The sequence below is a fragment of the Geospiza fortis genome, unplaced genomic scaffold, assembly GCF_000277835.1.
Source record: "Geospiza fortis unplaced genomic scaffold, GeoFor_1.0 scaffold23, whole genome shotgun sequence".
Taxonomy (NCBI): domain Eukaryota; kingdom Metazoa; phylum Chordata; class Aves; order Passeriformes; family Thraupidae; genus Geospiza; species Geospiza fortis.
Window position 1 is genome coordinate 8,355,347 of NW_005054303.1, and position 25,601 is coordinate 8,380,947.

The 25,601-nt window shown below is 44.3% G+C and overlaps 1 protein-coding gene across 1 annotated transcript in view; it reads left to right on the forward strand.

Annotated features, from left to right (window-relative positions):
* The window catches only part of CEP170B (centrosomal protein 170B), a 56,269-nt gene that overhangs the window by 11,169 nt on the left and 19,499 nt on the right, over positions 1-25,601 (forward strand). Inside the window, 10 exon segments of the mRNA XM_031066158.1 lie at positions 1,368-1,457; positions 4,464-4,542; positions 7,190-7,248; positions 8,503-8,641; positions 17,088-17,189; positions 17,747-18,223; positions 20,460-20,522; positions 21,436-22,187; positions 24,195-24,380; positions 24,561-24,669. Coding sequence (XP_030922018.1) covers positions 1,368-1,457; positions 4,464-4,542; positions 7,190-7,248; positions 8,503-8,641; positions 17,088-17,189; positions 17,747-18,223; positions 20,460-20,522; positions 21,436-22,187; positions 24,195-24,380; positions 24,561-24,669 — 2,056 coding nt within the window.

Here is a 25,601-nt window from a genome sequence, read left to right on the forward strand (position 1 = left end):
TTCTGTCCCCCTGCATATTCTGGCCAAGTATGTGCTTGCTTCATATTGGTACTTCAGGGTTATTCTGGAGGATGTGTCTCCTGGGCTGATGGGTGCTCTGCAGGGGAAGGAGATGCATTTCTCAGGTGTTGTGATACTTCCCATGTTCTTGACATTGGCAGGGCCAGAAGAAATTCCTGCAAATAGTAGCAGTTTGTGTGAAAAAAGCCTCTTTTGTTTTCACCAAGGAATTGCCTGAAACAATCCTTGCCTCTGCATGCTTGCAAGAAGCCAGATAATGGCTTGCTGAGAGCGGTGCTGTGGAAACCAGTGTGTCTATGTGTCTGTACTTGGCAAAAGGAAAAGACTTGCAGCAAGAACTTGTTGGTTGGTGCCCAGGAGGATGAGGATTAGCTGATTTGGAGCCTGGCTGGTCTCCCTGCTCTCCCCTCCCCTGGCCTGAGGTACCAGGGAGGTCTCAGTGCTGTGTGTACGTGCTGATGGGGTGACTGCTTCCAGTGTCTGCCTGAGGTCAACTGCAGCAAGCATTCAAGTTATGAGAGGCAGCAGGTCTAAAAACAGACAGTCTGGTGTCTTTATAGCTGTAACACACCATATTTCAAAATTATTCATAGATCTTGTCCTAGCACTTCTTTCAGAAGTCTGACATGATGCCTGCTCAAGTGTCACTCTGTTTTGAAGATAAGGTGCATTACTTGTGCATTGTGACAAAGCCAGTGGCAACAGAGCACTGTTAAGTTCAGTGTACACAAATCCAGTTTATAATTTAAACTTTCTTGGAGTTGCTTTCTTTCTCATTCCAGGTTTACTAACGTCTCTCTAGCTTGGAACACATCCTAAAATTTAAATCCATTCCAGGACATAATCCTGGGAACAGTATAAAATTTTGGGAACAAATTTGGTTTGTAACTCAAGAAAATGATTTTTTTTCTCTTTGAAAAATAGGAAGAAATTATTCCAAATAGGAGCATCCCTAGTGTTGAGGCCATTGGCCTCAGCAGTTGAAAAATGGAGATCTTCTAGCTCATGCTGGCTCAAATCCTGGCCCCCAGGCTTTCAATTTGACTGATTTTGTTCAGTGTGTATTGATATAATTTATTGAAATTGTGGCATAGTCTTGACAGCCTTCAACGATTTTTTAAAAACTTTTTCTTTTCCCTTCTCCATGAAAACAGCATATTGTCTTCAAACTCTGCAAACAACCATGGAAGCATTTACTGCTTATCCTTCCATTATTTATAGCAGTAAATAGTTATTTAATCCTCCCTGCTGTCCCCCTACCCCCATGAAGGCAGTTTAATGTCTCAGTGTTGCTCTGGTGACCAGTGTCCCTGTGCCTGATGCTCATTTTGTGCTTCCATTGCCAGTCCCGCAGTGTGGATAAGCAGCACGCCGTCATCAACTATGACAAGGACAAGGACGAGCACTGGGTGAAGGATCTCGGCAGCTTAAACGGGGTAAGTACCAAACCTCCCAGCTGGCAGGGGTGGCCTGGTGCTGTGCTGAGTCTGCAAGCACTCATGTGCTGGCTGAATCCTGCTCTCAGACCCTTTTGGGTCACTGCAGCTGTTGGCACGAGTTAAGCCAAACATGCATCATTATTTGCAAGGCCTGAGGTGGAGGTCGTGTAGCATCTCATCTTGGGAGGAGAAAGCTTTGGTGAATATTGTATTGCTTTTTCCCTCTCTGCTGGTGTCCTTGCAGAATGCTTCAGGGCTCACAAAATTATAAAGCCTCTTGCAAAAGGGGAGGAAATAAATTCAGTTTTATGTTGGGGATGTTAACTGTAAACTGGTAGAAATTCTGGAGCAGCTGTTCAGCATGAGCAGGGTGATCTTTTGGTGGTTTCATTGTCAGTGCATGGAGTGATTTATGAGGTGGTGAGACATTTAATTTCATTGGGGAGAAACTACTTAAAACCACCTGTTTTTTTTTTTAATAATAAAAATTGCTTTTTTGCCTGCCTTGAGCCTGGTTTGCATGAAGACCGAGGAATACTGTGAGCACAGAAGAAGGAAGTGAGCCTGACTGATTTTAACCCTTGCTCTGGTTCAGCTGATGCAGTGGTGTTAGACACCTGAATTCTGTGATATTTAAATACACCATTGTTGTTAAAAATGTCCAAATGTCATAGCATGCCTCTGTTTTGGTAGTTTCTTCATACAAGTGGAGCTGTTCCTCTGCTGGAGCAGGCCTAAGCTAGATTCACATAATTGTCTTCCCAGTGGGGGTTTTACTGCAGCCATTGTTTCATTGTTTTGGACATAGAAGCCCTCCACCATCACAGCCACAAAACCACAAGATGAGCCCAGAAACTTGTACAAAAACAGTGGCTAAAGCAGCCCTCAACCATTCTGCCTCCTCTGGCATCTGAACACAGCAAGAATGAGTGCTAATCCTTCTCAGCCTAATAGCTGAAGGCACAGAGCCCTGCTGAAATGGGAATATTTCCAGTAACTGGTCTGGACTCTAGCTGGATCCCTGGTTCAAAAGCGATGGTATTTAACTCATGATGGCAAAATAGCAGCTAAAGATTCTGCTAGCAAGGGAGGGAAGACTTGCACCACTAATTATTTTCTATCTTCACATGCTAAAGCATAAGTACTTACATCATTTTAATAGTAGACTTATACGTAGAGAGGCAGTGGAGTAAAAAAGAGTTACAGCAGTGCCTGTTTCTGCAGCTGATCAAACACTTCTGTTGAAAAAGACTGTTGTGGCCAAACAAAATTTTGCATGCAAGAAACATACCTTTATTTGAAAATTGTCAAAAAAAATTGTTTTCCCCCCTGAAACTAAAGAAATCACTTTTGAGCACCTTGATTTCAAATCCGTTTTCAGAATTTCTTTTTATTTTGTATTTGAGTAGTCAGGAATGCATTTATGGCTTTGCTGGATAATCTGGTTCATATTAATTGTCAAAGTGTTTTATATTGTTTTATTATAGTGTTCAGGTAATTCTGCTGTCTCTATTCAGAGGTTTTTGTTTTTAAGTGTAGCATTTCTATCCAGATTAAGAATTTTAGTGAAGTTACTTTATCTCAGTAAACATGGACAAATAGGTAACTATCAAAAGGGGTTCTTTCAGACTTTTTTGGAGAAAATTCAGCAAACAATTATTCCTGTTCCAGATGCAACTGTTGTGGGTTTTTTAAATATTAAAAACTTCAATGCAAATTGGAATTCTTTGCCTTTTAACTAGCTTCACTGTTTTTATTCTGAAATTACAGGCCTGTTTCCCAGCTCTTCTGTAAATTGCCAAGAAACTGGGGGCTGTTGTCTGCTGAGATTCTAGTTTCCTGCTCTACCATGTATTTTTCCTCTGTGGTTAATACTAGGTCTTATCATGCATGTTTTGCTTGGCTGAGGTGAGAAGACAGAAGGAAAAGACTGTGCTGCAGTCATGAAAACATGTAAATTCATTTTCTAGTTCAATTTTGTTTCCTCAGCTGCATTTGCATTAATGGCACAATGCCCCAGCAGCAGGTTCCTGGTCTGAGAGGCTGGGTGAATCCCACCTTGCCAAGTAGGGTAACTCCTGGTGTCTGGCTGCCTCAAATCCAGCTGTGGGAGAGGCTAATCCCCATCAGCACTCTGGGGTTTCTTCAGCCCCTTCTTATTTTTGTTTGGCCCAGGTCATTGCAAAGGCACATGAGTTTTATTTATGAAAGATGTCCATGCACGCTTGATTTGATCCTCGGTTGGTCTGGGAGAATTTTTTCATAGTGGGTCCCCTCAGGAAGCACAGAGATCAAAGACATTTATTCACAGCTGTGAAATACATGTCTTGCACCTTTAGAAGGATGTTAGTTCTTTCAGCCTCAGTTAACTGCCTGGAGCATGGGAAAAAGGGGTGGGTGAAGTTTTAGCACAAGGGGTTTGGTTATCTCGGACAGTGTGGCCTCAGGTGTCATGGTGATGCTGCTTCAAATTTTTTTCCCATTTCTCTGTGCATTTTCATTTCCCCTTCCTCTGTGATAGGCTTTGCTTGTTAAATTATCAGGCCTTGGGGCTGACACCAGTCTTGTTTGGCATCCAGCAGAAAGCTGATTCCTAGCTCAGTAATTAAGGGCATGAGTTGCAACCGTTTGCTGGTTGAGATGGGTGTAGGAGAACCAAGAGCATTTGAAGTTCCTAACTTCAGGCGCCTCATTTACCTGCTCAAGTCAGGGACTAAAATTGCATTTGCAGCTGGTGCAAAGGAAATCTCCCTACAGGTCCCTTCACAGCACCTTGCTTTGAAGCATAATTGGGGTGCTCTGACTTGCCCATGGGAGCTACTTGCTGGTGTTGGTTTTTCCAGGGAACTTAGCTCCTAGCTCCTGCCTTGGTGCTGGCACACTCTGAGTACGTGCAGTGCCATCAGCAGATGGCCATGGGTGCCCTCCAGGAGCACCATCCCTCTGAGATCCATCACCCTGGTACCCTCAGTCCAAACCCATTCCTGTGCTTGTGTCCTGCAGACGTTTGTCAATGATGTGAGGATTCCTGACCAGAAGTACATCACCCTGAAACTGAACGATGTCATTCGCTTCGGCTACGATATCCTTTGTGGAGAGGATGGGGACTCAGGCTCTGTTGGGGTTTTGTGCTGCTGGCTGCATGGAGAGGAACCAGGGCAAATTGTGTCTACTGAGTAAGGTGTTTGTTTTACCTCTTGGAGCTTTTGGATGGCTCATGAGCTTGTGTTTCTCCACCATCAACCTGATTCAGAGCACATTAATCATGATGCCTGCTTTTTCAGATGCCTGGGCTTTAGATCAGGCTCTGCACTGGCAGTACTGTGGAAGTGCCTCTTCAGTCTCCTCCGAAGGAAGGGTTGTGGTTTTTTCTTTTTATTTGGGTGGCAACTGTAGCTGGTACCAGCTGGGAGCAAACATAGTTCATATATTTTTGTATGAACTAACATCTTCCTATTTTTTTTCATTCAATTTGCCTTGTTTTATTAGTTATTTCACCCAGATGCTTTCTTTCAGACAATCTTCAGCCTTCAACATTTAGCTGTGGAGCTTGTGGCCAGACCTTGACTCTGTACTGATTAAAGTTTGCCTGGGCAAATTGGTTCTGCCATAAAATGCAAGAGTAAATCTTTAGCAATAGCACATTTCACCTCTAGCAAGGGAAGATAGGTTGCAGTTATTGCTTTATTTACAGACCACAAATCCTGCCAGTGTCTGCTAAAACACCTTTGCTTTCATCCATTTGCTTTTTTACCCTGATGTGACAGTATGGCTGGCTATAAGAATAGATGCTGACATGCCTTTCTGAGCCTGAAGAGCAATAGTGATAAATAGAGGCTCCTATTGCTGTCTTTTCATGTAATCTGATATTTTTTTCACTTTTTTTTTCACTTGCTTCTATCTGCCAAACTTTGCCCACTCAAGCTGAATTTAGAAGTAGCAAGTGTCTTCTCCAGTTTTGTTTTTTTTTCTTTTCTGGGGAGATGTCAATTAAAACAGTCCAGACATTTCTGAGAATAGAGGCAGAGACTAAGTTTTACCATTTGGTGGGGGAAAATGTTTGGCTGGAAAACTCTTGTGCATCCTTGACCCCAAGGCCACATTCTTCCGCCTTTTGCTGTCCCCATGATAATCCATTTGTGCTTGGCCATGCTTTAGCCCTTGAAATACTCCAAACCTTTAGCCTTGCTGGTCTCCCAGGGATCTGGTACTTCAGCTCTCAGCAGTGACAGTGCAAGAGCACTCACTGTTGCCACCAGGATTGCTTAAACTTGCGTGTGCCATCCTGGATCTGCAGGAAAAGAGTTTTCTGGGCCATGGATCATAATTTGGGTCTTGGTCACTCTCCTCTGGGATCCTGTCATTAAAGGTGGTGTCTTGCTGTGCATGTGAAATCTGTTGAAATCTGTTACAAGCAACGTCAGCTAAAACTTTTCTTGACTTTGCAAGTGTTTTGGGGTTTGTTTTTTGTTTGTTTGTTTGTTTGTTTTTTAATGTAGCTCCTTGTGTTTGTTCTGGTCTCTTGCTGTGTGAGGAAGTGCACAAAAGACTTGCTGTGAACTCCAGTCCTGGAAAGGCAAAAATCAGTGCCTGGAGCATGGGTGGGTTTTAATGGCTGCAATACCAGTTTAAACTTCTTACAGAAAACAATTCTCAGCAATGAGCAGCTGAGTTTAAGTATTTGGTCCTGCAGCCCTTTCATGGATATTCAAGTGAAATGAATGATTATACTTATGAGTTGTAGAATTTAATGCCCTCAACAGGAAAATTTTAAAGAATGTAGGTTTTAGAGTAATCTTTTTAAGATGTACGGTACCTATGGCAGCTATAAGGTCTTTCTCTGCTTTGCTGTTTTGGTGCCACTCTGTTTAGCAGAGCTTTCTGTGCACACTGCAGTCAGCCTGGTGTGGATGGCAGCATCTCCTGAGGTCTTGGAGTCACTGTGTCCCATTGCACGAGAGCATTTCTCTTTTCCATTTACAGTTTCGCTTACTGGCTGTGCAGAGTTTCCCTGCTAGGCCAGTATCACTGGGTTTATTTTTAGTCTAACATTTTCCATCTTTCCTTTTTCCTCCACTTTGCTTTCTGCTGTGCTGATTGGGTTGTTCATGATGACATTCCAGATGCCAGCTTTTTTCTTTTTTTTTTTTTTTTTTTAATACAGCATTGCTGAGGATTATTGCCTGGGCTCAACCATGTGAATGCCTCCCTCCCTAAGAGGTCACAGCAGCTCATGACCTGATTTACTTTTCATCTAGAAAACTGCAGTGACTGAAAGGCCTTGCCAGGGCAAGAGAGCACCATAGTCCCAAGGATTTGGGCAAGGAGCTGAACTCTGCTGCTCCCTTATCCAGCATGTGAGACTGGCCCATCTTGGCCAGGATGCTCAGTGATCTGTCTGAAGCCACCAGCCAGGTGGAGAGGATCAGGGTGTGAGCTGAGCTGGGGCTCTGGGTGCTCCCCCAGGTCCTGCACAGAGTTGTTGGTGCTCCTTCAGGCTTCTCCTGCTCGGGTCCCCATGTCTGCTGCCCCTCAGCTCTCCTGGATCTACCCAGCAAATGTTATTGTGCACAGCAAAGACCGTGCTGGGCTGCAGCACAGGCAACTTTTACTACTCTGTGTATTTTCAGACTTTCTGGTTTTATGATCCTGTTTTCTTTCTGAGACAAAACGTTAAATTTCTTTGTCTGTTCAATTCCTTTGCATTTTCCTTAATGAATTTTCTGTACATTCGAATATGTATGTCCTGGAACAAATTCAACACAAAGTCCCAGAAGAAGCATTAAAGGTAAGAGTGGCTGGATGCAGTGCACTTAAAAAAAAAACAACTTTTAAGTACTCTAGTGATGGTCAAGCAGACTGAAATATTATAATACTCTTGATGGCAGTGAAATGTTTCAAAATGTGCGGCTCTCCTTGGATTTGGACTTAATGAAACCCTCCTTTGAGGAGAGAGACACATTTCCCAGTTATCTCAACTCTGATCTCCTATCCCTGTGCTAGCATGTAGATCAAGTTCTATATGTTCATGACTGCCAAGAAAAAAAAGGTTACTTAAAGCTGCAACATGTTAAAGAATAACCAGCACATGAACTTGTGGGTGAAGCACAGCAGAACTTTTTTCTTCCCAGAAGTGGAGCACAGATGTCTTTTTCTGAGCATGGTGACTTATGCCAGCTCCACCACACCTCCTCAATCAGGCTGAAGTTTGCTTAATTTATTCATGGGTATCATCTCATTTTTGCCTTCAAGCTCCCAATTTTTACTTACTGAGCAATCAGTCCTCTTAGGAGTGAGGTGTTTTTTAAACATTGTTCAGTAGCAGGTAAGAAATATTCAAGCATCCCCTTATCTAAGGCAGAAAAGCAACCCCCTCTGGGCAAGAAAGCTGTAATGTTCAGCTGTGGGACTGGGCTCTCAGTGCCATACATCAGCTCTTGGCTAGCAGATACTGCCTTCCTAGCCCTGGTTCCATGTTTAGGACTTGGCAAGAATAGGAAATTTAACAGCTAGAATGGGGCAAATGATTCATTGAACTTACTCAGGGATGATCTGGATGGGTTCACCCTTTTATTAATTTACTTGTAATAAACGAGCTTCTAAATAGCTCATTTACTGTGTTAATATGGAACCTGTTTTAAGGTAGAATCACTTTCCTAGCTGGGGAGGGGGTTTGGAGAATATAATTAAAACAGATTCCAATTGCCTTTGCTGAAAAACTGAGATAATGCAGATGGGGGCCCTGAAATAATTTATAATATTCCTTTAAGAACAAAGGGGATTTCAGGATTTGAATCCTGAGTGGAGAATGGCCTAAGCTCTGATTCTTCTCAGTCTATTTTTTAAAGGATTTTCTAATTAGTTGTTTTGCAGAGCTAAGTCACAGTGACCTTCTTGTGTGCTAGAATTGTCACTTAATGGCTTCCAAATGGGGTACTTCTGTTCTGTAGCTTCTTCTCAGGTGTGCATGCTTTTTGTTGAAGGAGTTTTGGGTGATCTGTTGGTGGGGAAGAGGGGTTCACTGCTGTTGGTGTCTCTGCAGCATGAGAAGTACACCAGCCAACTGCAGATGAACTACAAAGGCCCGGCCATGAAGAGGGTGGAGCAGCCCATGGAGCACAGCGTCTACACAGAGTCCCCACAAGCAAAGCTGGAGAAAGGAGAGAGGAAAGCAATTACAGGTACCTGCTTGGGAACCAGTTCATCTGGATTCTGAGCAAAGTGCAGCTTGAGCCCTGTGCTGGGTTATGATTCTGACAGTAGAGCCATGTGGGTTGCATTTGGGAGCAGTTCTGGAAGGATCATCTTCCTGAACTCCTGGATTATTCCAGGCTCTGGGTTTTTGGAGATTCAGTCTCAAAAAAAAATTCAGCTGGTGTGATGGCTCCTACATGCCTTGTCGCTGTGTGTGTTCTGGAAAACCTGTGGGCAGAGCAGGTTTGGTAAGTTCTCTGGCACCTGTCTGGTTTATTTTTAATTTCCTAATCATGAGCTGGTGTTTGAACAGAGGGTGACTCAGAGTAGAAAATGTATAGCTGCTGTGGCATGGTGCTGGCAGGCAAAGAAGCAGCAAGCCATTTCTTTCACAAAGCCCTGGATGGTTTTAAATGGCTGTATTTCCTAATGTGTCAACATGTGGGATTGAAGCTGACTGCCAAACCGGAGATGTTTGCTTCAGGTTTGCTGTTCCCCAACTTCAAACCTTTTCTATTTAAGAAATTCCTTCTCTTCTCCATTTTGTTAACAACTGCTGCCTGCCTTTAAAGATCCTTTGTCAAACTTGGTTCTTCTGTGTTCCCCATTATGGTTTGCCAGGACCTTGCCTTCTCTCACCCATTTCACCCAAATTCCTGCCTCCTGTGTGTGCTGTCCTGACAGGTCTCTCCCCAGTTCTGGTCAGGTATCAGTTCATGGCTTTCTGGAGCTTGCTGGTGTATGGGAGGAACAAAAGTGGTTTTGAAGCCTACTGGTGACATGACTGCCAGTGGTGGTCTTGTGGCTTCAGGATGGCAGAGCAATTGGAAAGCTTTAGGGCTTAGCAGGGGGAGTTGCCCACTCTGTTGGATGAAGAATCAGGCAGGAGGGGGATGAGCAAGTAAAAGAGTGAGGTAAACATCTTGGGTGAGTTTGCCTAGAGACAGGTATGGCAGCTTTCTAGAAAAGAGTACAACTTTGGGTAAATCTGTAAGGCTTCATGATAACTAATTGGAGTGGGTTGATTGACCATAATCTCCCATGTATTGTCCTTATGAAAATCCCCCTAAGCTGGCACAGTGCACTAAAACAGGGAAATGTTCCTCCCTGGTCTCCTTGCTGTCTCCAGCTGTGTGGGAAGCACTCCCATTTTCTGCACCAGAAAACCTTTCTTTGTGTTGCTTTGGCTGTGTCTGTGTGGCTGTGTTTGGGACTGAGCTTTAAAAGTGTGAATGTAAAGGGATGGAGTTGTGGATGAGTAAGTGTGACACTGGTGAGGGTGAGAAGAGGTGAATCCCACCAGGGGAAGAGCACTCCACTGCTTTTCAAGGGGCAGGAGGCTCTTGGAAAGCTTTGCCAGTAACTGGAACCACTTTGTGTTTGCTACTGCCTGGTTCCATGACAACTCAGTTTTTTATTCTTGCCACCTTCCAAAATACACTCTCATTGATTTTAACCTACATAGCATAAGCAGTGGATATTTGGAACACCTTCAAAGCCAGGACGTTGAGTGACTCTTCAGCAAGGTGACCCGTTTCTCTGGCCTGTGATTTGCAGACCTGCATTTTGTTTCTGTCATCTTCAGTGGGCACAGACCAGAGGTCTGAGGCAAAACGGGCTCTGTGTTCTTGCTGGGGACCAGCACTGAAGTATGTCACATGCAGTGGGACTGATGGGCAGAGCTAAAAAAATCTGTAGAGTGCTGCTAACCCCACTGAACTATAGAGGAAATCAGGACTTTTTGTTTGAAGTATTTTGCTGGATTGGACTGAAGCCTGTGGAAACAAGAGCCTGAGCATTAAATCAGTCCCTGGCTCTCCCAAAAGCATCTCCGTCACGTGAGCAGAATGATCAGTGGATCCCTTTCTCATCTGCGAGGTGGCTAATTCACCTTGTCCTCAGCTGCACACATGCACTGTTTCTCCTCGGCTGCTGGGAGGAGTGGCAGCAATTTGAAATGATTAGTGAAAAGAAGAGTGTAGTGTTCTTAAGGGGAGTGGGCTTGCTTAGTGGCAGCAGAAAGACGCTTTAGGGGAAGAGGCGTTTTTCGGGAAGAGCTGTTTTGCTAAGCCTGTAGGTATTTAGCAATTTGCATTGACTAATTAAAGCAAGGTCTGGGCTGACAAAAGCCTTTAGAAGGATCGGTTCCCAGGGCCCGGGTGGAAAAGAGGCAGAGGGAATGCAAGCTTTCAGGGAAGAGGTTTAACAAAACAATGTGAACAATTAGAGCTGCTTAGAAATGGGAGGAGGTGAGGGGCTGAGGATAAAGAGATCCAGGGGAGTGAATGGGAAACAGTCAGTTTAGTCTTTATGCTGTTGAACTTGCAGTTTCTGGGTGTATGTTGCCTGTAAGCAGAAAATCGTCAGTCTGTGAAATGTTTGAAGCAAGGACCTTGGTTAATTCTATAGCTTGGAGATGGATATGAATAAAAGTGTCCACAGCTCAGCTAGTTAATGCTAAAAATAGCTATTAGCTCTCACGTCTAAAGCCTTAAGTTATCAGGAAGCCAGGTAGAGCCTTGAACTGAGTAGATTTCAAGACAGTCACAATCCCTATTCCCATCTGTTGCTACCTGAGTTGAGGTACTTGATGAGATAAGCTGCTTTGTGGTCTTCTGTTCTAGGCACCTGGTTAAATCCTCAGGCTGAACTTAATTTTTTGTTTTTTCAAAGCTGCCACAGCCTGATGGGACTGGGTAATCCTGAGTCTGATGACTAACCTCTGAAAAACTGCTGCAGGCCTGAGTTTCCAGGGGTGGAGGCTGCTTGCAGGGAAATGGGCATCATCTCTTGCAGGAGTAGGACCAATTGCAGGAGCTTCTCCCGGGATCTGTGAAATAGGTTTGCTCACCAGGTCAGCGTCCATGTCATTAGCTAAGTCCTCTCAGCAGAGTGGACAACTTGAAAGTCTTGCTGATGTCCAGGGCTGAGGTCAGCCGGCAGCATGGATGGAGGCAGTGGGAGCTGTGCCCAGCTGTGAAGTGGTTTCCATGGTCTTTGGCTGCTTTCCCCATGAGATCATGGCAGTAGCTATTTAGACACACAGCTCTGCCCTAGCCTTTAATTTAAGGGAGTGGTGTTATATCTGCTTTTTTGCCTGAACTAGAGTGGTGGTAACTGCAGCATGTTTAAGGTTTGACCATGTGATTGATACACGTACATTTGTGATCATCAGCCTGATTTGAAAGTCCCTGGGATCTGTGTATGTTCACAACAGGTACAAAAGACCAGGGCCCAGATTAACCATGCACATAGGAAATAAATTGTGTAGCAAAGAGTCAGAGAACTGCTTTATGATTATTCCTGCTAGGTCTGAATCCTCTATTTTGGAGAGTGAAAAAGCAGAGATGTAAGGAATTAATTTTAAAATGCTGTAGCTAGATCATCTTTTTTTTTCCCCAAGGCCTCTGCTGTAAGAAACCTACTCTGCATCTTCTAGAGATGGACATTATTGTTATTAATAATGAATCAAAAACAGTTTGACTTAAAGGAAGCTGGATTTCTCATGCTTTTGTTATGACTTGCAGTAGCGAGCTTCAAAGCTGTGTGTGCTTCTGTGAGCAAAGAAATTTGCTGTTGCTGACTGTCTCTCTCTCATGATTGTGTGAAGCTTTGTGAAGATTCAGGCACAGCACAGTGCTCAGTCCTGTCCTGACCACAGGGGACACCTTCAAGGGAAATCAGACCCCTCTGTTTAGTGGGAGCTGTGTGCTTGTCTTGAAAGCTCTTCCTCCTGCTTGATGATGGAAAGCAGCTTTAACACAGTCTTTCTCCTTTGCCTTTCATCACCTGGAGTGCATTTCTGGTTGTGGCCTTGTGTTCTGCGTGATTCACTTCTCCATAAATACACCCTTTGTATTGGCATCTCATTCTCTCTTTTGGTGCCTCTCCTTCAGATGATCAATAGTTCTGTTTTAATTTAACAGGCCACATTTTTTCAGACTGTTAAGCAAATGAACTTCCCTTGTTCTGTGCTAAAACAGCCCTCATTTTTCCTTTTGAGTGACTGCCCCAAAGACTGAAATCCAGGAGCAGAACACGTGTATGTCAGTGGTCTTCCCTGTATTACAGCATCACTGGTAGCTCAGTATTTATCTGGCTGAATGCTTGTGCTGACCTCAATTCAGTTATCTAAAAGGATGGTTTTCGGGCTGCCTGCCTGAATTGATGAGCCAAGAAATATGTCTAAATGAATTGGCACCATCTGGGCAGCCTGGCACAGAGTGGAGAGAGGTGGTAACGAGCTGCCATCAATTGGAGGAAGTCTCATGTCATTAAAATGAGTGAGCAGTTCATTTTCATTGGTGTTCCTCCCTTCACTGCTGACTTGAGCAAGCCCCGAGTTTCTCTGCTCTGGCAAGAGCATCCATCTTACACTAAAACAGAGCAGACAGGAGGTGGCTTCAGGGTGCTTTGCACGTCTCAGGACACAGGCAAACATGCTGCTCTGGATGCTGCAGGTCCAGGTTGAGGTTGCTACCTAAAATGGATCCCAGCTGGTGAAGAGCAAAGCCCGCTGGCACAACTGCATGTGTAGCTGCTCCCTGGCCCACTTCTGTCACAGCCATCTGTTTATCTGCCTGCCTCTCGTGCTCTTCCCCCCTCCCCTCCCCTTTTTCTACAATATTGTTGTGTTAGAGCTGGAGCTGGGAGAGGTGTCAGTTGTGCTGGCAAATTAGAAGGGACAGAAGCTTCTGACATGAGCAGGGCAGCAAATTCATGCAGCTCTTTGTGCTGGTTTTGGCTGGGGTAGAGTTAATTTTCTTCCCAGTGCCTGGTATGGAGCTGTGTTTTGGATTTTTGCAGAACACAGAGTTGTTAATACAGAGATGTTTTTGTTATTGCTGAGCAGGGCTTACACAGAGCCAAGGCCTTTTCTGCTCTCTGTACTGCCACGCTGGTGAGGAGATTGGGGCTGCCTGGGAGGGGACACAGCCAGGACAGGTGACCCAAAGGGACCACAAGGATATTCCAGACCATATCACATGCTCAGTATATAATGTATAGAAGAAGGAGGAAGTGGGAGAGGATGTTTGGAGTGATGGTGTTTGTCTTCTCAAGTCACTGTTATCTGTAAGGGAGTCCTGATTTCCTGGAGATGGCTGAACACCTGCCTGCCTGTGGGAAGTGGTGAATGAGTTTCCTGTTTGGCTTTGTTTCTGTGCATGACTTTTGCTTTCCTTAGTAAACTCTCTATATCTCAACCAATGACTATTCTACCTTTTACCCTTCTGATTCTTTCCCTGATCCCACTGGTGGGGGAGCGAGTGAGTGGCTGTGTGGGGCTTGGCTGCTGGCTGGGGTTAAACCTCAACATTTTTTTGAAGTCAGAGAAATTTTGCTCTGGTTCAGGATCTGTCTGCTTTCAGCAACAGCCAGGAATGACACTGACTGTGTCACTTGACAATATTACTCAAAATGCAAATTAATATGAATGCTCAGGGGAAATATTAATTGCTCTTAAAATATCAAAACTGTCCCTGAATAGCAAGATACTGACTCCTCAGCTTTCCACCTGTACTCTTTGCAGTTTTCAAATGAAGTTCCTGTTCATTGTGCAGGTTGGGAGAGGAAAGGAGTGAAATGCCACACACACACAAATACGCAATTTTGTCACAGATGCTGTAACAGGCGTTGCAGGTGGGGCCATGTGAGCTCTGTGTCATTGGGCATGAGGAACCTTCTGCTGCTGTGCAGTGAGTGCAGTGCAGTGTCTTCCACCTGAGGGCCCCAGATCTGTGCACTCTGGCCACCTGGTGCACTCTTTTTAGGTGCTCCTGGACCTGCCCTGGGGTTTTGACTTTGTGCTAGCTTTTGTCAGAGGGGCAGTTAGGGTAATTCCCAAGTACCTAGGGCCCAGGGGAATTTGAGACAGCAGAGCTGAATCATCATTCTTTATAAATCCTTTCTTTTCTCCCTTCAGCTTCAGTTGTAATCCCAAAGTTCCTCATCAACAGAAGAGGTCTGACCAAAAGTCTGACTTACTCCCCTGGCTGCCTTTTCCTTGGAGTAGAAAAGCTCCTGGCCAACAAAGGCAGAAGCTCCTGTGTTTGTACTCAGATAGGACACAGATCTTAGGGCAGTTTCTGGGAAGACTTCTGTCCTGCAGGATGGGTGTGAGCTCTCTTAGCTCTCTTCTGCCCCTCTGGACACAGAATTGTCTTGGAATAGATCACTGGGATCTTCTAGACCAGGGGGCCTTTGGGATCCCTTTGGGGCTGGGGTGTGCTGGAGACATGAGTTGTTAATGAGCTGCAGCTCCTTGCAAGATGCAAGCAGTAACAGCATCCATCCTTGGGAAAGGTGCTGCTTGTGCAACAGTGGAGTGCAGGTGGTCTTCTGTCCTTGGGCAAGGTACTGCCTGTGCAACAGTGGAGTGCAGGTGGTCTTTGCATTTCATCTATAGGGTAGTTGATCCCTTTAGGCACAAATTACCTCAGACATCAGCGGCTTTTGCTAATGGATTTGTGTTAAAGTGCTGATCTCCCTCCCCTGGCTTCCCCCTGATAGCTGCCTCTTGGCCATCAACCCTAAGGTCTGTACTGCAAGCCAGAGGGTAATAATCCATGGTGTGCCCAAGGTGCCTGACACTGGTGGAGCAGATCCTGCATGGGTGGGGTGGGGTCTAGTGGGCAAGTTACAGCATGAAAAGAGGATGGTAGGTTTCTGCTAGGCTGTGGGACAGAAGCTCTCAGTCTAGGAGAAACCAAACCCTGCACTGGAGTAGGGTTCACTGACAACCTTGTGAATAGGTTTTTTATTATTTCCCCCCCTCTCCCATGAGTGGTTTACCCATCAGTTATGAAACATATTGCTTGGCAATTCCAATTTATCATGGTGAGAAATGCTTCCTCCTTTGAACTTTCAAAGGCCGCCCACATAATAGGAACATGGTTTATCTTCCATGCACTCCAGGCAGGGAGGAGAGCAATACTTTCAGCCTCTTTTGATCCTCAGTGAGAAGGGAGGCTGTGTGGTTATCTTTGAAACACGAAGAAGATCTCTAGAAAAGGGCCTGTGGGCTGCATCCGTAAAGCAAAATTTTTGCCTGTGGACTGTCAGTGTATGAGCTTATATGTCTGGAATGATCCTAGGACAAAAATATCTGAAGTGGCCACTGGGTCTGTGTAGCTTTAGAAACAGCAGCATAAAATCAGGCTGCTTCTTTAATTTGAGTTATTTAATTCCCCTTCCTTTCCTGACTTCCTTTATGCAAACAACTGCTTTCTGTCATGTCCCTACTAAAGCAGGGAATGCAAAATTGCAGGGCTGTTTGAGAGCTGCTTTGCACAGAGCAGTGTGTGGCTTGAAAACCACGAGCTGAGCAGCAGCTGGCAGTAGAAGCCCAGCTATGGCTCTGGAGCTGGAGCCAGGGTTTCAAGACGTGGCCAGCTACAGCTGCTGTGAGCAGAGGCAGAAACAGCCTAACCAAGCTGGATCTTAACCTCAGCCCCTGACCTATCCTGGTGTTTCTATCACCTCTACATGAAAGAACAAAAACGACCTTTATTTGCTTCTCTTGAACTATCAAAAAACTGTAGTATTAACTCTACCACAGGCAAATTGGGTGTATTCTGTTTGTTTGTTGCATAAACAGCAGCAGCCCAAGGCACTGCCATAGCACAGCCTTGTTTTGTGGGATACAAAACGAGGAGCAGTGGATCAGCTCCGCTGAGTGGGTGTCAGTTGTTGCAGTGAAGCCCTGATCTTGCAGTGAGTGCTCACTGAACAGAGGAATAATGTAAGCCTGGCTCTTCTAGAAGAAATTCTCCATGAGAAAAACCTCTGTCCTGTAATGACTATGCAAATCATTTGGTTTACTATAAATAAGCTTTAGAGGACAAGAGTTTACTGCTTCTTTATGAAAGTGTTAGGAGATGGTTTTACTATTTTTCCTAAGTTTGTAATGCTTCAAGAATTTCCTGTTGGGGAATGTGTGTCACTTACAGTGGGAGTGGTAAATAGTGCAAAAAATCCCTAGCCTGGACACATCCAAGGACATGATGGGACAAAAAAGGGTAGAGCTAAAGTCTTCCCAGTTAAGGTGAGGAAAAAAGATTTTCACCTGAATTGCAGGTGAGTTGAAGACAGTTTTGTGGTTAATGTTTTGTAGTCTGTCCTGCCAAAAATCTTCTACTTTTTGTGTATAATAAGGCAAGAAAGGGACAGAAGCCAGTATCTGGGAAACACAGCTGTGAAAGACAATGAAAGGAGGTGAAGTTAGTATCTTGCAATAGAATGTAAAAAGGAAAAAAAAGGGTGAAACAAAGAAAAGCCTGAACATATTATTATGTATAATTTGCTGTTGTTATAGCTGTGGTGTAGCAGGTTCATGGTCTCCTCTGGACCTGCTGTTTTTCCCCTTTTGCTATGCAGTTGAACCTGGTAAATTAGTATTTTCTGTGTTAAAGTATTTGCTTATCCTCTTCCTAGAAACGAATACTTACCGCACCCCTCTGTATGGGCAGCCCTCCTGGTGGGGGGAAGATGATGCAAATAACAAGGAAGAGAGAAGGCAAGAGGAACATTACTCAGGTAATGGAGGGGACATGGGGTGGGAGAAGATACAGGACACAAAATTTTGGCACACTTTTGATATTTACTGTTTGAAGCTATCCTGTTTCAAGACTTGTAATTACTACTTCTTTTTTGTGCTTGTATTTGCATGTTCCTGTGTATAGGTTGCTGCTGCTGAAACTGGAATAAGGGGGAATTAAAATGTTTTCCCTAAAACATTTGACCATTAGAAACAGCAGTTGTGGAGTAAATCACTAAGTTTGTTTTAGAGTTAGTTGTGTACATGTATCTATTTCTCACCTCATCATCTTTGGGAGCCATTTGGTCTTAACACTCATGTTGTCAATCTGTGTGTATGGAAGAGGCATCTTGTTTTCACTTGTGCAGTAAATGTGATGTTTCCATCAAGCATGTGCTCTACTGCACAAAGAAGTGTTTTATTTCAGTTCCCACACAGTGTATCTATTCTCTAGCAGAGAGGGGTTGTGATTAGTAGCCCTTCCAAGAAGTTGAAACAAGTGAATTAAGTAGTACTGAAAAAATGTTATTTTATCCTTTTTTTCCCACTTTTGTAGAGAGATCAAAAGAGATAACCCAACATGAAGAGGAACTGAATGGGAATATTTCTACTTATAGAGATGCCCAAGAACAATCTGTGTTTGCCTTCCGGAGAGAGCCAAGTTATTTTGAGATTCCAACTAAAGAATTTCAGCAGCCATCAAAATCTCTGGAAACACAGGTCCATGAGATCCCAACAAAAGATGTTGATGCTGTGGTAGCCCCTGTGGTACAGAGTCATGCCTCTTTCACCATTGAATTTGATGATGGTACCCCTGGTAAAATAAAGATAAAAGACCATGTAACAAAATTTTCACTCAGACAGAGAAGACCCTACAGTAAGGAACCAGCTCATACAGAAGTGATGTCAGCAGAGAGCAAAGTGGCTGACTGGCTTGTCCAGAATGACCCAAGCCTGATGAGAAGGCAGTCTGCAGGAGATGATGTTTACAGTACCAAGAGTGACCTGCCAGTTCATGTAAGGACGCTCAAAGGTGAGTGAATGTCTTGTCATGTGGACATAGCTCTCTGTTGGCCATGCAAAATGCAGCCTTTCATAATAAAATATGAAAACCCTTCTCCTATCAAGGAGAACTGGACTTAATTATCTCTGCTCTAAATTTGCAAGATGAAGAATATTACTTTAATGACTGTTGATATTTTGAATGCATCCAGCATGCTCTTCACGTGGCCCTGAATTCATGTGTGATGTTGGCTTGGGGACACTAATGTGACTCCTCTGCATCTATAATGCCAGCTTAGCAGTAATTGGTTGAAAAAAATATTTTGGTTTTTAAATGTCTGAAATAATTTCCATATGGTCAGGCAGACTGATAAACACAGATATTTCAATGAATTTGGTTCTCTTGGCTTCTCCTAGCTGATGGAATGGCTTTTCTTTTTACCTGTAGTCCATGGGAGTCTAAGCATGATCATCCTGCTGCCTTAAGTGTGATCATCTGGTAATGACCAGAGCCAGTTGGTTGGATGACAGAAAGTGCTGACCGAGACAATACTGGCAGAGTTGAGATACACATGATCCCTAGTAGAGGAGATTGTTGTGCTTGTAGGAAAAGGTTTCTTCTAATCCAGAGCTTCTCTGAAATCCTGCTCTGTTCAAAAACGTCAGGTTTAGTGAATCTGTGTCTTGTTAAGTGTGTCTCTTGTGAGGAATTCTTTGGGGATTTTCAAAGGTCTGAAGTGAAGTTTGGAGCCCAGTTCTTAGAGCAGCTTGTGGGACTTAAATGATTCTGATGCAACTTGGAATACGTTCTGCAAGATTTATGGTTGCTTGGGTGTCTCTCTTGGGCCATCTACTGAACAGCTTGGAGGAGACCAGTGATTCCTGCATTCTCACTGCCTTGCTTCTGGAAAAGCTATTGTTTTGAACTGCAGCTTGAGCTGATGAAGTCAAATTGAAGGCTACCACGCCTGCTTGTGCTTGAGGTCCTACTTAAATAAGAGCTATGCCTTGTTTTCTCTTAAGGAATATTTGCTTTGACCTTCTTGTGAAAAAAACCCCAAAACTCGTCATAATGTGAAGAGTTTTATGTATTACACCTCCAAATTACTGGTTTGGGTGCATATTTTTGGGAACCCTTTAGGATCATAAAGGATCATATATTCAGCCATAGAGTTTCACATGGCATGGAAATTGAACTACTTTGTTGGCCATTGCTTGGTTCTAGTTCTTCCCAATAAGGGACAGCATTGAGGTACCCTGTTTTATTATTTAGGGTCTTATTTTCAGTGTACTGTGACTGTGTGATGAAAGGGTTTGTGCTGGGATTTTTTATGTTATTGTCATACTGGATTTTGTTAACTTACTGGAGAACATTTTCAGGGATAGAAATGTGCTTCAGTGGTTTTGCTCTTTCCTCTTGGAGAAAACTAGAGAGCTGGGCAGCTGTTGCTGTTGTGATGCTTAGGCAAATACTGCCTGTATTTGCCTCTCTACAGTCCATAAGGCATGGAAAGAAGCTGAGGTAATTCAGGGTGCAATTTGCATATCAAGAAATCAACACTGGACATTTGATTAAAACATAGAGTGTTGATGGCCTGAGGAATTGATCCTCCTCTGCTTTGGCAGGTGTCATTTATCTACGATAGCTGTGCAACGTGTTCTTCTGGCAGGGCTAATGTTGAAGATGTCTTGGAGGCTGCTGCTGGCTGCCTACCAGGTTTGGGTCTCCAGGATCAGAAATGCCCTCCACTGGGGCTACCTAAGTAACATTTATTCACTTCCAGCAGCAATGTGGTGAATGTAAAGCCCAGTATCAAGACTACAGGGTGTTCAGGTCTTAGCAGCTTGAAGGGATGTGCATGATGTTCTGCTGGGGCATCCGTGAGCATGGTGCATGTTTTCCTTGTGTCCTCACCGTTTTGCATTCATCAGAGCTCTTAGTCAAGACCTTTAATTTAAGAACTTTCCCTTCCAAGGGTGAAGCTTATCAGCCCTCAGGGCACAATGCAAAGTTTGCTGGCTTTCTTCATCAGTGTATTAGCAAACTCTTCACAGAATTGACTCCTGGGTTGAATGGACCTTGCATTAAATTCTAATCTTTTGCAGTTAACTTGATGTAATAAATGGTCTTCACCCATGAGTCTGGAGAACTTGCCAAGTTGGTTTGAGCAGTTTTCCTTCAAACACGTGGTGTTTTAGCCAGTATATCTTGCTACATATTACAGTCTAGAGCGCAGAGACCTCTTTCCCCGTTCTCCCGATGACAGGTTCCTGGTCGTTGACTGAATCGTGTTGTGTGCCTTCACACCTGTTTCCTTCTCCAAAAAAAGGTTTGTTTTTTGTTTTACTTTTAACTTTTTGTTTTAATTTTGACTTTTTGTTTTATTTCAGCTTACTTTCTGAGAGTCCTGAGCTAAGGTGCTGAGAGGCAGGCAGTCACTGATCCATAGAGAGAGACAGTTGTAAAGACGGTTGTTGCTAACATAAGTGAAAATAATGATAAACTTAGTTTAAGCTTAGTGAACTCTTAAGTAATGATTTAACCTTTGCTTGGCTGGTGATAGGATGGTGATAGGATCACTCATGGGGGTGTCATGGTGTGATTCTTTAATCTCCAGGAAGAGTAAAGAATCCTGCAAATCCACTTTCCTGTTAGCCTCTGGTTTATTTCCCCTTGTAGAGAAGGGTGACATGGGTGCTCAGAGATGCATGTACTTGTAATGCAGTGATCTGTCTGGTCTTTCATCGTGGGGATTTGGTTTCATGGTATGCAGTGTGAGGGTTTTATTTCCTGATCCTGCAGAGATATTTCTGCTCTGTAAAAGGGAAAACCCAGTGAGGTGGTCTTGGACTACAGTAATTGGATAGAAAGGCAAAATAATCTCATAATTTTTATTTGAATTGAAAAAGTATAGGAACAAAATATTAGGTATGTAAACCAATCACCGCCAGAATCAGAAAAAATCAGAAATCCATGAGGTTGAAAGTACTTCTTGAATTCTTTTTAAATAAATAATTAACTTGGTAGCCAACTAGTGGTGAAAAGTGGGATCAGGAGAGAGCTGCCTTCTCTTTATTTCTTGTGCTGGGGTATAATCCCTGTACCACACAGATGTCTTTGGAGTTTTTTAATCTTACAGAATGCTTTTCTTGTAACTGGAATTATAAATTTCATCTGGGAGGTAATGACAAGCCCACAACAACTGAGAGTATGAAGGTCAAATCCACGTACCTTGTTTCCAGGCAACAGGCACGAGGACGGGACGCAGAGCGACACCGAAGACCCCAAGGCGGAGAAGGAGACGCCGACGGCGGGCGGGGAACGTCCCACGGAGCAGACGAGGCTGCAGCGCCAGATGAGGCGCGACCCCCACGAGATGCTGCACAACAAGCAGGCCTTCGTCATCGAGTTCTTCGAGGACACGCCGCGCAAGAAGCGGTCCCAGTCCTTCACGCACAGCGCTCACTCATCCCAGAGCGACACGGATCCAGGGATGAAGAGCAAGGTGGAAAAGCGCAAGAACGCGTTGCCGGCGGAGAAGCCGGGAAATTCAGTGCCGCCGTCCCACCTCACAGCCCAGGCAGGCAAAGCCAGCAACAGCTCCTGCGGGACCCAAAGAACCAGCTCCTTCAAGAGGGACAAGACGGAGGATCGGATCAACTCTTCGTCTTCCTCTGCTCCCAGAGCCAAAAGTTATGGGAGTGTTGGGAGGAAGTCAAAAATGGCTCAGGATTTTATGGCTGAGTACTTGCGTGAGACTGCTCAGTCTGGGAAGCCAAACGCCGAGAAAGCAGCCCCCGTGCCCATGCCCGCAGCTCCACGCGTGGTTATATCCTCGGAACCGGAGCCTGCCTCTGCTCCATCTCCAGAGATGAAGTCTGCCCAGGGCAGGAGGAATGATGAGGAGGACAGCGTGAGTGAGACGGGCACGTACACCATTGAGACAGAGTCACAGGACAAAGAGGTGGAGGAAGCCCGAAAAATGATAGATCAGGTAAAATGCTGCTTTTCTGGGCTTGGCCGGTGAGTTGAGGCCTGAAGGCTTGGAGGGCTTAAATTAACTGTTGCCATGAAGGGATGCAGTTGGGTGCAGCAGAGCATAATAGTTGGGGGTGGAAAATCATCCTGGGTGACGTGTGCTAAGGACAGGCCCCAACAAACTGTGATGCTTGTCTTTTAAAAATCCCATCAAAACAACAAAATTACAAAGAAACAAAAAACCACAAAGTCAAAGAAGGCAAAATATGCCCATGGCAAAGAGCTGCTTGCTTAAAAAATGGAATTTGGAAGCAAAAGGGAAAGACTGTATTTGCCATCTGTTTAGAGGAAAGGCAACACCTGAATAAAGATCAGGCTGATCCTGCTGACAGCTGTGGCTGGGAGCAGCTCTGCTCTCTAGGACTGCTCCCAAGCCTCTGCTTTGGCATTGCATCACCTCCTGCCCACTGTTACGGAGATGGGAGCTGCAGCCCATCACAGATGCATCATCCCATGGTAGGCCACAGGAAATGCCAAGGGCTGGTGCTTACAAGCCTTAGTGGCAGATGTTTCTGTATTTGGCTGTGCCTGATTAGAAAGGCAGTGCTTGCTGTCAGGGCAAGCGGCAGCTGGCTGCAATAGCAAAGGGTGTGATCTAGGGCAGAGGCAATCCCAAATGGATCTGTACTTGTTTGGATTTTGCAGTGAATGATTGCATAAAAAATAAACTCCAGAGATGAGGAAGGCTTAAGAAGAACCCACCCAACTAGCTAACCGCAGGGCAAACGAAAGTTTGGCTGATTTTCAGGTTTAACTCTCATCTGCGGTCTATTATGAAAACAAAACTGGCAAGTTGTTATGAAGATTTAGTGAAGTATAGTCAGGAGGATGGCAAGGTTTAAAGGAAGCCTTAATTGAACCTGGCTTTAGAGCTTTGTATACAGTGTTTACAAGCCTGGATCTAGCTTCTCTCTTTAGTTTTTGATTACATTTGTTCCTTCCATCTTGTTTGAAATGTGATTGGAAGCTTTCAGGGCATGGCATTTAGGTCACAGCAAGGTCCTAGTCTTGACAATAGCTGACTAATTGTTCTGGTGGGGAAATATGAGGGAAAATGCCACAAAAATGCAAATATTTCTGGGGAGTAGTCTTGGCAGCCATGTGACTGGCAGACAAACTGGCCAGCTTCTGGCCCAGCTGTGCCATAGACTTGGTGCAGTGCAGACCAGCCACTTGTGAAACAGCTGATAACTGAACCTCAGTGCTTCTGTCCAGGAAGAAAGAAAATGAATTCTAGACTAGGTTCTAAAGCGTTTCTGTTCTTTATTCCTCCACCATTGCAAGCACATTTTTTCAACAGTAGTGAGAGTGTAGATCTTTATGGCTGTCTCTGCACAGCCAAAGCACCCTCTGTGGTGTATCTTCCTCTGAACTTCTTGCAGTCAAATGAGAGGGACAAGCCCTTTTGAGGCATGAGTCTTGGTCACCCCCATAGAAGGCCTGTTTATCTTCAGGGGGAATCTGTGCAGCAAGCTCAAACACTCACCCATCTCAGAGGTGCATCCTGTCCCAGTTCTCTGTGCTAGTGCAAGGCTGCTTTGCTCAGCCCACTCACAGCTACAGTCTATGAAAGGCACTGGGGATGGAGCTTTCCCATTTTCTCTGTCTAAATCTTCATGAATGGGCTGGTAAATAGCTTTCCCAACATTCATCCTAAATTTCTCTGGGCTGAAAAGGGACTCCTTTTCAGTGAAAGTTACTGCTGTTAAAGGCAACACCCCTAAATAATGAGGGAGAGAGGAAAGGTGGGTGTGAGTGCAATTCTATGATTATGTATATTTAAAGCTGCTACTGTGGAGAAGAAAATCATTTACATAGTTTGCATGGAAGCATTGGCAAGTGTTTCTGGCCCCTTGGGATCATAGTTTATGTGTGACTAATGTTTCACAGATTTTTCACAGATTTTGGCTAATGTTTTTCTGTTTCTTTGCATTTTTATATTCCCATGCAAACATCTTTTCAGGTTTTTGGCGTTCTCGAATCACCTGAATTTTCCAGAATCTCTTCAACCTTTAGACCAGTAATTAAAGGTGAAAAAGATGACTCCAGTTCTCAGCATCTAATCAGTGAAAACGGCACTAGTCAGAAGTCACCCTTGCTCCAGGCTTTTTCCTCAAAAGCTGTAAATGGGTCTCAGGCTGAAGCACAGGTAAGGGCAGTCCAGGTGGATTTCCTGGGTTGGTGGAGGTGTAGATGGGTTTTCTGTCTGCACGTAAATGTGATGTGTAGCTTGATTTCTATTTTAAACACACTGAGTGATGTCAGTGAGAGAGGAGAGATTTTGTGTCCAAACCCTCTTTCTGACCTCATCTTCCCCACCTTGTTGTAGATGTCTGCAGCATCTCAAGGGAGTCAGAAGTGGGTGTCAAGGTGGGCGAGCCTTGCGGACAGTTACTCTGACTCTGGATCTGCCTCTGGGCAGGGTGATGGAAATGCAGGTAAGTCTCATCCAGCACTGTGGTTTGAGGATATCTGAATCTAAACCAGGATGATAGGAAAAGCAGAAATTAAGGACATTTCTGCATCTGGCTGTAGCTTATTTTCTGTTTTAGCTGCAGTAGTTGGGAAGCACAGAGTGAATAGTTCCCAGTGGACTGAAGATAGAGACAGCCTCTGGTTTGCATTTTGGAGTTATTCAAGAGGTTCTTAAATGTTAGGTTTGACATGACTAAGGGGAACCTGGGAAGGAGAAAGCTTGTAAGGACTTTGGTGTTAACCAGCCCCAAGCTGTCATTCCTTAGACTGCCTTATGATGCCAGTTGATAACTCTTTGCACATAGCCTTGGAATTACTTCCTGACTTGCATATTTTTTGTGTGCTTCTCCTGTGTCTGGCTGTGCTGCAAATTTAGGCTATTCTGGGATTTGCTGTTGAGTGGCAACTTTAAAGGGTGTGGAGATCAGGATAGGAAACTAGATATGGTGGAGGAGAAATGGTGGGAGTCTGATATCCTCCAACTTCCTAACTTGGAAAACACCTTACGGACCCTGTGGTCCTCTTGGTGTGTGAGAAAAGGAGAAGAGCACTTTGTTGGCTTTGGCAAATGTTTTCAACTTTTTTTGGTTGGGATTACTTGTCATACCTTCTTGCCATCAATGGCTATAGATAGATCCACTAAAGATTAGAAGGAATCTTTGTTTCAGAGATCATTGCTGCTATTTTCACACCATGTAGGAGACCTAACTCCTGGAGTGCTTATAACATTACCATAGCCAAATAACCAGTTATCCTGGTACTTAAAGGTGTTATCAGATAGGGAGGCCTGGCCAGAAGCATGGGAGAAATAGGAGCAGTCTTTCTTTGGAGTGTTATGGGGCAGCAAGCTCTAATTCAGAGCCTCTTGATTACCACAGGGTCTTTCTCCTGGGAC